Source organism: Galleria mellonella, unplaced genomic scaffold (genome assembly GCF_026898425.1).
Source record: "Galleria mellonella isolate WM207_F2 unplaced genomic scaffold, CSIRO_AGI_GalMel_v1 utg213, whole genome shotgun sequence".
Lineage (NCBI taxonomy): Eukaryota > Metazoa > Arthropoda > Insecta > Lepidoptera > Pyralidae > Galleria > Galleria mellonella.
In genome coordinates, this window is record NW_026442039.1 from 7,192,299 (window position 1) to 7,205,393 (window position 13,095).

Genomic DNA, 13,095 nt, shown 5'->3' on the forward strand with positions numbered 1-13,095 from the left:
TATGGCAGTAAAAAAATTATGGTAGTAGTTGATTTTTATATTTAATAATAAATTTTAATATTTGAAAAGTTAAGTTTCACCAAAGGGAGACTTTGTACAAAAGCCGTTTGTTAGGGCACCTCTATCCTATTTGTGTTTCTACCGTGAAGCATGGCTGTGTTTCGGTTTGAAGGATGGGATATGACAGTGAATTTACAGGGTATACAGGTTAACACCTTAGTTCTCAGGAATGGCAACACATAGGGGGTATCATGGACGAAACAGTATACTCTATTACGAGTATGTTCATGGTACTGCTCATGTCTATAGGCGACGTTACCACTTTCCATCAGGTGGACCGTCAGCTTTTTTGCCATTCTGAGTTGCATAAAAAATAAATTAAGATTTATTCATATACCTTGTAGCTGAACTTGTTAAAATAAATATTGAAATTCTTTACACTGTGTTAGGAGATAGGCTTTTAACCGTCGAAATCTTTATTTTTTTATTTTTTTTTTTAATAATATGCTCTGTAGTTGAATTGAAACTGCTTAATAATTAACACGATTTTATTAATATTCAATAACTTTTTCTCAATTTATGAAAGTGTACTATTTGAAGTGCAAATACATGCTACCGTTGGCCATAACAACTCCTGTAGGATTATGTACCACTGTTCCAACTCCTTTTGCTCGTTGGAAAGGGAGCGGGTATGGGATATCGTCGTTTGGAATGGCTATATTTTTGAAGGAATACTTTCCCTGGAAAATAAGAAAAAATGAGTTACACCGCTATGGCTAGATACTACGTTCTATGTTGTTTTTATATCAACCGCTAAATGTCCACTGCTGGACATAAGCCTTTCCCACAAAGAGGGTTTTGCCAATAGTTGCCACGTTTGACAGGCGGGTTGACAACCGCAGTTTGGCTTTTGATGATGTTTTAAAAGAGACTGCTGTGTTCCACCATAAGCTTCCTTAGTCGCCTCTTACGACACTCACGGGAAAGGAAGGATTGGGCTATTCTATGCCGGGACCTACACGGCAAGATATAAGATATGGCGTTAAATGATTTTATTTAATATTGGCATATTGTTTGTCTATCGTTGTACCACTCTTAAGGTCCATACGCATACTGGTTATTAAACGGTTCAAACGGATGGCGGACATTTTGTCCGCGGACTAAATTTCCATTTCAGTAAGCCGTGTACATGTACAATACGTGTGTGTTGTAGCATTTTAGAGGATTTACATGATCGGATTAAAATTTCAGACGATTTTCTCTTGATTGACTTAAAAGCGTGCGAAGAAATGGCGAATATAAAGGAATATTGTGGGTAAAAATTAATAATACGAGTATACATACATATTAACACTAACAAATATTTACAACATACTTAAATAAAAATAAACCTACAAGAATTAATGATTAATCTCTAAACACAAAAACAGATGAAACAAATGCCGCAAAATGTGCGTGGACGTAATAGCGGTCGGAGATTGGTGACTAATATGAATGGTTGTAGAACTTCTGATAATAATAATAGTTATCAATTTTTGAGTGTTAGCTGTCGCGCGCATTCTCATGGTTGTAAAATAAAATAAAATAATATTAATCAAATAACTAAAATACCATACGCCTATTTTTGAAGACGTTTTTGATTTTTGACACTCCATTTAAGAAGTTCTTAATTTAAAAATTTATCAGAGTTACAACTAAATTGTTAGATATTAAAATAATTTACCGGTAACAGGGGACAGGTGAAACCTGCACTGGATAGAAGCTTCCCAATATGTGGATCGTCGTTTATTAAATCGCAAAGGCGGAAATGAAACTCGATGAATGTCGGCTTGTACTCCTTACCCTGGAGTTCATACACGACGACGTCGAGCTGAAGTGAAATTAATTAAACTCATAATCTAATTTAATTTAAATAAATTTAATTCAAAGTCCTTTAAATTTGTCTGTTTATTTTTAGTAAACGGTTGTGTTAAAATTAGAATCTGATTGATCAGATAATAATTTTTAGGAAACGATTTTCAGATTTTAATAATAAAAAAAATATATAAACATTTTAAGTAAATATATTTTTTTGAAGTCCGTAGAGAGTATTTTTGGGTGTTTTAAAGGCTTATATTAATGGATTCTTAAATACATCTTTCTCTTATGCAAACATACCGGTTACTGCTCTTTCAGATAGGCCATGGCCTACCTGATCAATGTAATATATAATTATCAGATCCTGTACTGTACCGTAACGTTGTTGGCCCATGTTTGTTTAGTGTCCCCGTGAATATTAATGGCATATACTCCTTTAGCTAACGACGTCACGTTCATATCTACGTCCGACATGAATTTAGGATTAAAGTAATTAATTTCCGCTTTTTCAGGTATTATTCGGATGCACTGTTGGTAAAAAACAGAAAAATGCGTTTAGTAAAATTTGTAATATCATTTTATATAGAACTATTTACTATGAAATGAAATTAATTAAAATAAATTAAATGACATTAAATTAAATTAGTTGAATTAAATGAAAGTAAATGAAAGTAAACTTATTAAATGAAAGTAAATTGAGTAAATTAAATAATCTTAGACATTTTTTTTGCAAAACATGAAAAAAAATATTTGAATAAAAACATAATACACCGACTCAGGAAAAAGAATATTCAAAATAAAATTTTATGTCAAACCGATTGGCGAGCGATATATTAGTAAGCAATTATTATTCATATATAAAATATAGATTATTAGATGAATTAAAATTATATATATATATATTATTATATATTTAAAAAATAATATATACTTGGCGGGAATTTACAGGGTACACCTGAATCCTCAGGAATGGCAACGCATAGGGGGTATCATGGGCGAAACAGTATACTCTGTTATGTCCATGGCACTGCTCATGTCTATAGGCGACGGTTACCACTTTCCATCAGGTTGGCCGTCAGCTTATTTTCCATTCTAAGTTCTATAAAAAATATATATATATACAACTTACATATATAGTGTAAACACATAGCCAGCCGATGAGCAGTAGCAGTAGTCGTTTCGAGGACATTTTGTAATAAATAATAATTATTTATTTATTTATTTTAAAAAAAAAACGAACAATAGAGAACACAGGACTATTCCTTCGTACCCATTGTACTGTCAATGTGAAATCAAAATGCTGTTTATGCAAACGACATGTATTTTTGGAAACATTTGTACAATTTTACAATAATTGCGATAGATATAATTGATCAGCGGCAGTTGAACTAAAAAAGACAAGAGTTCCGTATTAAAAAAAAATTGCTGGAAATGTTAACATTTCGTATTATTTACCTATTCGACCGGATCGACACTATGGTCAGCAACCGTGGGAGGTGGAAGCAGTTGGGGAAGACCTTTACCCAACAGTGGGACGCGACAGGCCATTTCTAACTAATCTGTTTGATAAATAAGTGCCTATTCCTTTTCTTATAGTTAGCTGTTTTAAGAGGGGCGCTGCTGCCCATCCCTCCACCATAAGCTTTCTTAGTCGCCTCTGACACCCACGGGAAAGGAGGGGGTGGTCAATTCTATGTCGGAACCTACACGTCTGTTATGGGACCAATACGTAAAATGTTTATCACGGAATAATTCAAATATAATACTGCTAAAAAAATATTTTTTTGAATCTTTAGCTATAATCTACTATTTACAGTACAGTATATGATTTATATTATTTTTATTTTTATTTATTTATTTAATTAACCAATCAACGTGGCTTTAATAAAATACCAAAATCTATAAAGGATGCTCCAACTAATGTATGTATTTAAGTATAAATAAAAAAAAATCCTAATTGATAAATGTTATTATAATGTATGTGAATTATTTAATGATAAAATAAATAAAAAATATAGAAAAAGAGAATTTATGTAAAAACACAGGCACTAATATAAAATATCGAACATTTATAATATATGTTGCTAATCAGCCTGCCAAGCGTGGCAACTACTGGCAAATTTCACCAAGAGGGTGACTTATGTTCACCGGTGGACAGTTAAAGGCTGATTTGATGATGATGATGTAAAAATAATTTAATAAGTAAAATTTTATTAAAAAAAACTTTTCAATATATAAATATAAATATATACAATATTATATTTCTATTAAAATAAATATATAAAACAAAAATAATACATATAATAGTGTGCCACCAACCCTTTGTTTTTTTCTCAATGTCCTCTGCCCAAAGGTTGTCTATAAGAGATTGCTTAGCGATAAGGCCGCCTTTTGTATCACTTCTCATTAAAAATTACTGTATTTTTTATTTTTTATCAATGGCGCAATAAAGAGTAAATAAATAAATAAAACAAATGTTGAAATATATTATATGTCTATAAAACACTACGATATACCTATAGGGTTTTGCCAGTAGTTGCCACACTTAGCAGACGGGTTGGCAACCGCAGTTAGGGTTCGGTGATGTTTTGAAAGTTGCACTGTTGCTCAACCCTCAAACAAGTGACAAGTGGTGACTAAGAGAACTTAACGTTCTCTTAGTAACCTCTTACGACACTCACGGGCAAGGAAGAGGTGATCTATTCTATACATAGACTATACGACATGTACATAAATATATATTACGGTTTAAAAGATTTGCGAGTAATTGATATCACACAATAATATATTTTACGGAATCCTAAAATTGATACGTAGATTATATTAAAAAATAATTACGTTTTGTACGTTTCCAATACAACGGAATTTACGTATAATTCCGAACGCTGTAATGGGTATAATTTTACATTTACTATAGGTATTATTTGCCGGGCTGTTACACAGTAATGTTTTACCATTGATTAAACTTGAGTACACATAGTGAAACTGACATCGTTAGCAACCTTTTAAAGGTAAACTATATTGTTGTTTACGTGCAATTTAACGAAATTACTACGTTTGTTGTTTCCAACAATTGTTTTCACTTTATCTGGAAGTCTTCTTCATTAGGCGAATGGTGTCTTTTTTAATATTTTTTTTTATTCAACTTAGAATGGCGAACAAGCTGACGGCCTACGTGGAAAGTGGCAAACGTCGCCTATAGACATGAGCAGTACCATGGACATAACAGAGTATACTGTTTTGCCCAAGATACCCCTCATGCGTTGCCATTCCTGAGGACTCAGGTGTTATTCCCCTGTATCCTGTAAATTCATTGTCATATCTCATCCTTCAAACCGAAACACAGCCATGCAAACATAGTTGTTTCATAGTAGAAACATGGATGGAACAGAAGTGCCCAAGCAAACGACTTTTGTACAAAGTCTCCCTCTAGTATCTCAATTATTACCAAGTTTTGTTAAATTTAAATTCTGCTAATGGAGAGAGGTCCACGTGACCAGACACGTGGGTGTCGTAAGAGGCGACTAAGGGAACTTATAGTCGAAGGATGGGCAGTAACGTCTCATTTAAAATATCTTTCAAAGCCTAACTGTGATTGCCAACCCGCCTGTCAAACATGGCAACTAATAGCAAAACTCTTATGGGCAAGACTTATGTTCAGCAATGGCCAGTTAATAGCTAAAATACTAATAAAAATATACTCTTTTTGTCAAGTGAGATTCGTACCTGGCAATAGAATGTTAATAGGTCGTTATGAATGAATCGATGCGACGATTTGTTTTTGGAACAAAGAGATTCCGTATCGAGATATACACGGTTGGTTGCAAACTAGATCATCAGGAGAGGTCATGTATAAACATTTTGTACCTGTTTAAGAGTGTTTACTCAGTATTTACATGAAGGAAATAATCGAATATTATATTTAACGGACAGGATACCCGCAGTGCCAAAAATAAAATAGTTATGATATAGATCTTGATCACCATATTTTAATATATTTGTTTACATATTCCAAATATATATATATATATATATATATATATATATATATATATATATATATATATATATATATATATATATATATATATATATATATATATATACGACTGTATGTAGCTGAGATGCGAATATTGATTTTTTTTATACAACTTAGAACGGCAAACAAGCTGACGGTTCACCTGATGGAAAATGGTAACCGTCGCCTATAGACATGAGCAGTGCCATGGACATAATAGAGTATACTGTTTCGCCCATGATACCCCCCATGCGTTGCTATTCCTGAGGACTCAGGTGTTATTCTTTTGTAAGCTATAAATTCACTGTCATATCCTACCCTTCAATCTGAAACATAGCCATGCAAACATAGTTGTTTCATAATAGAAACATGGATGGAACAGAGGTGCCCAAGCAAACGACTTTTATACAAAGTCTCCCTCTAGTATCTAAATTATTACCAAGTTTTGTTAAATTTAAAAACAACAAAAGATTTATAATAAAACAATCCCGATCTCCCACTAGAATTACATGCAGCGAATCCCAAAAACAAGCTCGGAAAATATATTTGTAAATATTATATTACATCTACAATATAACGTATTTTATTTCCTTCCCACACTTTCGTTTACACCGCGTGACATGTGACAAATGACATGTTTGTCAAACGAGTATAACAGTTGAAAGCACACTTTAACACGCTAGCAATATAATTGATGATGTAGCCGTAGTTTAGCTATTTTAGTATACAGTAAATACATTTATATGATTTATTTTGTCTCTGTCTGTTCCATTCGTGTTTCAACCGTGAAGCAGTTGTGTTTGCATGGCTGTGTTTCGGTTTGAAGGGTGGGATATGGCGTGAATTTACTGGGTACAGAGTAATAACACCTGAGTCCTCAGGAATGGCAACGCATGGGGGGTATCATGGGCGGAACAGTATACTTTGTTATGTCTATGGTACTGCTCATGTCTATAGGCGACGGTTACCACTTTCCATCAGGTGGGCCGTCAGCTTGTTTGCCATTCTAAGTTGTATAAAAAAAAATGTATATATACCTAGTTTGTGTGCTCAATATCAGTGTATTACCTAATCTGGGTTACGTGCTCTTAAAATGTTTGGACAAACATAATTAGAGTGAACAAACCTTTAAACGATGACACGTATCGGATATATCCTACAATATCTTTTTTCCTAGATTTTCTATATTGAAAATATTGTATGTTTACATATAGATTTTGATTTGCAATAAGTAGTTTTTTAAACGGTTTTATTTAGCTCGACCCGTACGGTATTTATTTATTTGGGTCAAAATTAGAAATTGGAATTTAAGCACCTTCCCGTTGTCAGATTGATCTGAAATTTGGTACACACATTTAATTTAGATGACAATACAATATAATAAAATCAATAACATTATAAATCTAAGATGGCCGCCGATACAAAATGGCGGATTACATATTTTTCCTTAACCCCCGCAATATGGGTATCAAATGAAAGGGCTACACTAGTAAAACACGATGATTATGTCAAAATATCAAATTCAAGATATACGCCGTTACAAAATGGCGTATTAGGTGGGGGCATGATTAGTCGTATCGAGAACAGTTGCGTCTAAGATTGTGTGACGTTAGAGGGGCAGATAAAAAAAATAGGTAATTAGATACCTCGTTAGTAAGCGGTAGTTATACCACCCAAGTTATGGTAATAGGTTAAAACGTGCCGAGGACTGTTTGGCATTAGGGTGGATAAAAATGTAATGTCGTAAGCGCTTCCCCCTCAAGATTGGGCGCATCTTGTTGTATATTAAGCCTTGTCCCTTTACTGGACTGCGGGGGTCGACCGTCAAAATGCCCCTTAATCGTGGGAACAACATGGTAACAATAAACAAAAAATACCAACAAATATAAATAAGACTGGAGGCTTACCTGGAGGTACTTGAAATATTTGTAGGTGCAAAAGTAATGTTGCGGTCCAACATTGACGTTACAAAAGGATTGTTAAATGACGCTATAGGCCACATTACAGAAATTTTTTGGCCTCAGTTCCGTCGAACCCAGATGTACGAAACAGATATATCATCAGTTTTAATTGACTTTGGCACAGACGGCATGCACGTTATTTACCCTAAAGCCATACAGTTTCCAGCAAAATTCAATTATGATACGGCTGAAAAAAGGATGTTGCCCTTAGTTTTGTCATGGGCATTCACCGTCCATAAAATGCAGGGCAACACCGTCGACCATGCAGTAGTATATTTGGGCTCAAAATTGTTTGAGGAAGGACAAGCATACGTGGCTCTAAGTCGAGTCAAGTCTCTGGACGGGCTATGTATTGAGGAATTAGATTGTACTAAATTATCAGGTAAGAAACCATGTAATAATGATGCACTGAATGAATTAAATAGAATGAGGAATATTCGGTAAACAATTTCACTAAATACTAAAAACAAGAAAATAAAAATCGGTAAAAAAACTTTTAAGTTAAACGGTTTTATTTTATGTGCACTGAAAACTACAAAATAAATAAATAGTTACTTACCTATCAACCTACGTAGGTGATCTCGGTCATTAATATCTCTGATGGTAGTGGTTGTCATAACATGAACCATGTCAGTGGCCGAAAGGCAGTTCATGAGAGAACACTAACACCAGGGTTTGCTTGGTAGGTAAACTAAGCAGCCCACACTATAACAAGTAGGTATTTTGACCTTCTAGTTCAGAAATATTTTAGTACTAGGCAGAATAGCTTTTAGGCATATTAGACTAAAATAAAAACGTGGGGCCCCTCTGAAATCATACCTATAGCATATCTTATACTTTGGTAGATCATGAGCTCGGCGTTCGCTGGTGAAGCCGTAACGGCTGGTTATTGATGGTCAAAACCTCCAGTTACGATTATAGTAAATCGATTCAGCGGACCCTGGACTCCGGAGCTATGAGATTTCGGATGCGACCGGGATAAACCGCTAGGATGATGATGATGACGATTATAATAAGTCGATGTAATCCACACTTAGTATAGTATAAAATAATACAGAAATAGTTAATGGGCCCCACGTTTTTATTTTAGTCTAATATGCCTAAAAGCTATTCTGCCTAGTACTAAAATATTTCTGAATTAGAAGGTCAAAATACCTACTTGTTATAGTGTGGGCTGCTTAGTTTACCTACCAAGCAAACCCTGGTGTTAGTGTTCTCTCATGAACTGCCTTTCGGCCGCTGACATGGTTCATGTTATGACAACCACTACCATCAGAGATATTAATGACCGAGATCACCTACGTAGGTTGATAGGTAAGTAACTATTTATTTATTTTGTAGTTTTCAGTGCACATAAAATAAAACCGTTTAACTTAAAAGTTTTTTTACCGATTTTTATTTTTGTTTCACTCCGTAAAGAATAATTTAAGGTTGTGTTCCACCAAAAAAAAAAAAAACTTCATTTGTAGCAAAATAAGTTATTTTAATTTCAAAATTAAACGACTGAACCGATTTTGATAAAAATTCTACGAGATCAAGGTGCAAGTATATTCTTTCAGGCAAAGAAAGATTTGTTCAAATCAGTTTACAAATGACGAAGTTATAACGTAACAAACATGTGGCGATCCCACCTGCGCTAACGATATACGCTAGCGGGGCACCAGTGAGGGATAATAGGTGAGGATGAAAAGGCAGGTCAGTTAGCCCATCGCGATAAATATGTCTGGAATTCAGCGCGATGGTTTCATTTTTAATTGAAGGTTTAACCCATTTTTTTTTTAATTTAAATATTTCCTTCCATATAAATCTTACAAAAATAACAATAAAAAAATTCTAAATAGATCCAGCTATACTACATTTATTAAGAAATATAGTCAATAATTGATTTTTATTTATAATGATAACTGTAATAAAAAGGGATGATTACACAAAAATGCTTAAAATATTAAAAAAAAACGGCTCGCCATCGACAGGGAGTTCGCCCTCATACCTTACAGCCTAAATAGTCGCGTACAACGCGGTTTCAGAGCTGTTTTCTCCCACGAACACGCAGGTTATGGAATGAGCTCCCTGCCGAGGTTTTTCCAAGAGACTACAGCATAGGATTCTTCAAAAGGGGGGTAAAGAGGTTTCTTCAGGGTCGGCAACAAGCGCGTAATACCTCTGGTATTGCAGGCGTTCATAGGCTATGGTAACCGCTTACCATCAGGTGGGCCGTATGCTTGTTTGCCACCTCAGTGGTATAAAAAAAAATGCTTGCATCTAAGTTTACTTGAATAAAAATATTTCTTTCTATCTATAATTCTTAATTGTCCTATAAGTACATACATACATACATATCTGTCACGCCTGTCTCCCATTAGGGTAGGCAGTGGACCACACTGGAACGCCAAATGCTTCGATTCAAACAAACCTCTTTCGCTTCTTCCACATTCATCAATCTTGTCATACACGCTCGTCGGTTACGGGTACTTTTAATTTGGCCCTTCTATAAGTGTATATTCTGTAACTACATATAATCGAAAATAAAAAAATTTTTGCTTCCATTAGTCGATTGAGATATATAAATAAAAACAGGAGCACTAAACTTGATGGATGATGAATAAATCAAAATGTGAGTAACGTTTTACGGACTAAATTGAATTCGCTGATAGACCGAGGTGCGTCTACGGTGACATGAGCCGAATAACAAGCCAATTTGCAATGTAACCTTATATCTATCTTTATGTAAAAATAACCATCTTCAACTATATACAAAAATGATATCTGCTGCTGATTTTCACCACCGTACAACCAGCCATAAACTAAAATTTCATCCCAACCATCTGAACGAGTGGCGGTCTTCCATTGTGCGTTTTAGAATCTCTTTAGAATCAACTTCCAGCAGCAGTATTTCCGAACCGATACGACATTATAACTTTCAAGAAAAGAGCATATTCCTTTTTAAAAGGCCGGTAGCGCACCTGCAATGCCGTTGGTGTTGTGGGTGATCATGGGCGGCGGTAGTCACATACCATCAGATGAGCTGCATGCTCGTTTGCCCCCGTGTTGTAAAAAAATCTATATTAAAATGTTACATAATTGTATAGGTTGCATGGAACCAAATATTCTTAAAAAAATCTGAACACAATCGTATAATTATGAATACAATTAAATTATTATTATAATTTATTTATCAATTATTAAGCTTGAAACTAAATATGAATAAATGAATATAAAAATAAAAATAATAAGGAACAACACTGGTAAACGACCGATCCGTCCGAGTGCACGATGTAGAATGAATGGTTGTATGAGGCGTCTAAGTACATAATGCGTATTGCCACAACTCCCTCAACAGTTTACCACCACTGTTACCACTCTAGTGTTATGTTATCTAGGCCATGCTTTCATAACGTCAAAAGTCCACTAATTGTAGGTTATCTTCCCACACAATTAACAGATAGATATGAGTTTTAAATATTACTAAGTATTTTTAAATCGTATCACCTCTTTACAGTACTAGTGCGTTACGTTTTATTCTAGCTGGTCATCCCCATAAAACAGCTTTCAATGGTAGCTCCGATATCAAGCCACAAAATGTTGGAACAATATACCAACTCCCATAAGACTGATCGCCACTAAATCTAGTTTCGAAATTAATTAAAAAAAAAATTATTGAAAGGCAAATGTTAGATATTCCTGCAAGTTACCTCTATGTTCCATTTGTCTGCTAGATAGACCGTCATATCTGTCAGTTTACTGTATCGATAATATGGTAGTATTATTTTATTGTTACCCTATTCCCTTTAGCCACAATAGAATATCAGTGCTTTGCTCTTTTGAGGGCGAAGCAATAAACTGAGTTGTGACCATTTTGTATTGTTATGACGCACGCACAAAAGGAAAAATTATGCTTGGTTTTATGTATTTTTTTTTAATCATTTCTCTTATCTCGCTTTTTTATGTATACCTGTATTTGTTAAAATTTGTGTGCTGTAAGTAATGCAAATAAATTATCTGTCTATCTATCTTTAGCCTCGGGGGGCCTCGGGGCAAGCCTTTGCTCCGATTTCATCATCAAGAGTAACTACTACCTCACTAACTTTAATGCTTATCTTTTACTTGCATCCTGCCGGAGTATATTGGTGACTTTACCATTGCTTTTAAGTCTGGACAAAAACCAACTTAAAAAAGAAGAATAGGGTACAAAGGAATAATATCCAAGTCCACAAGAATGGCAACGCATGGGGGGAGCAAATCATGAGCGAAACAAAATACTCTGTTATGTCCATTATACTGCTCATGTCTACAGGCGACGGTTACTACTTTCCATCAGGTGGGCCGTTAGATTGTTTGCTATTCTAAGTTGCATAAAAAAATTATAAAAAAAGCAGGAAATTATTAATTCGGTTATTTTCTTATGTTTATTACCTTGTAAATTAGCAGTAAATTGATGTAGAAAATCCTTTAATTATGTAAAAAAAACTATTATACTTAAAAATTGGTCTTATAAAAATTTAACACAACACACACACACACACACACACACACACACACACACACACACACACACACACACACACGCACGCATTCACGCACGCACGCACGCACACACGCACGCGCACACACACACACACACACACACACACACACACACACACACACACACAATCTAGTAAGTATTGTTATAATGTACTATAGTGTAGTTTCTTATTTTTATTTCCTTCTAAATTTTATAATATTCTAGCCACGACAAATTTATATCGCTAAGTTAGTGAAAACCTGTTATTGGCTTTTTATATGGATAAGTTGTTGTTTTAAGCTATAAATTGTAAGCTGTTGGTTTTCCAATAAATAAATAAAATAATTAATAAATAAATAATAATAATTTATAAATAATTAATCAATTAATTAGTTAAAATCAAAATAATTTATTTTGCCACAACTTAAGTAAGTAATATTTTGTGGAACACAATCTCAACATAAAAAGCAATACATTTGCTAAGTTTATTTACTGTAATACTTTGAAAAGGTATAAAGAATATACGTCTGTCTACATGACATTTTTATTGTATTTATTATTTGTGTCGTCGACCTTTCATCGTATATTCCGTCTTCATACATTTCTATCAGTACCTTCTTGACTTTGAATGTACCTTCTCATAGCCTTTTTACGAACTTATTTACTTGCTGCGAGCGTACACCCGTACGTTCGATCTTCCGGATCAAAATTTTCCGGTTGAAAATAAATCATTTCAAATGACATACGGAGCTTGG

At 34.2% G+C, this 13,095-nt stretch overlaps 1 protein-coding gene across 1 annotated transcript; it reads right to left on the minus strand.

Annotated features, from left to right (window-relative positions):
- Positions 1 to 220: 220 nt before the first annotated feature.
- LOC116413596 (uncharacterized) lies at positions 221 to 3,131 on the minus strand. Its single transcript, XM_052894528.1, has 4 exons — positions 2,987 to 3,131; positions 2,233 to 2,385; positions 1,724 to 1,870; positions 221 to 740 (listed from the first exon to the last, which is right to left on the minus strand). Exons 1-4 carry the CDS (start codon positions 3,044 to 3,046, stop codon positions 591 to 593), a joined length of 510 nt encoding a protein of 169 aa, XP_052750488.1. The 5' UTR covers positions 3,047 to 3,131; the 3' UTR covers positions 221 to 590.
- Between the last annotated feature and the right edge of the window lie 9,964 nt (positions 3,132 to 13,095).

Coding starts and splice junctions, on each gene's coding strand:
- LOC116413596 (XM_052894528.1), bottom strand. CDS start 3,046: ATGTCCTCGAAACGACTACTGCTACTGCTCATCGGCTGGCTATGTGTT. Junction 2,386..2,986: donor TATGTGTTTACACTATATAT/GTAAGTTGTATA, acceptor TTTTACCAACAG/TGCATCCGAATAATACCTGA. Junction 741..1,723: donor TCACCTGTCCCCTGTTACCG/GTAAATTATTTT, acceptor CTTATTTTCCAG/GGAAAGTATTCCTTCAAAAA.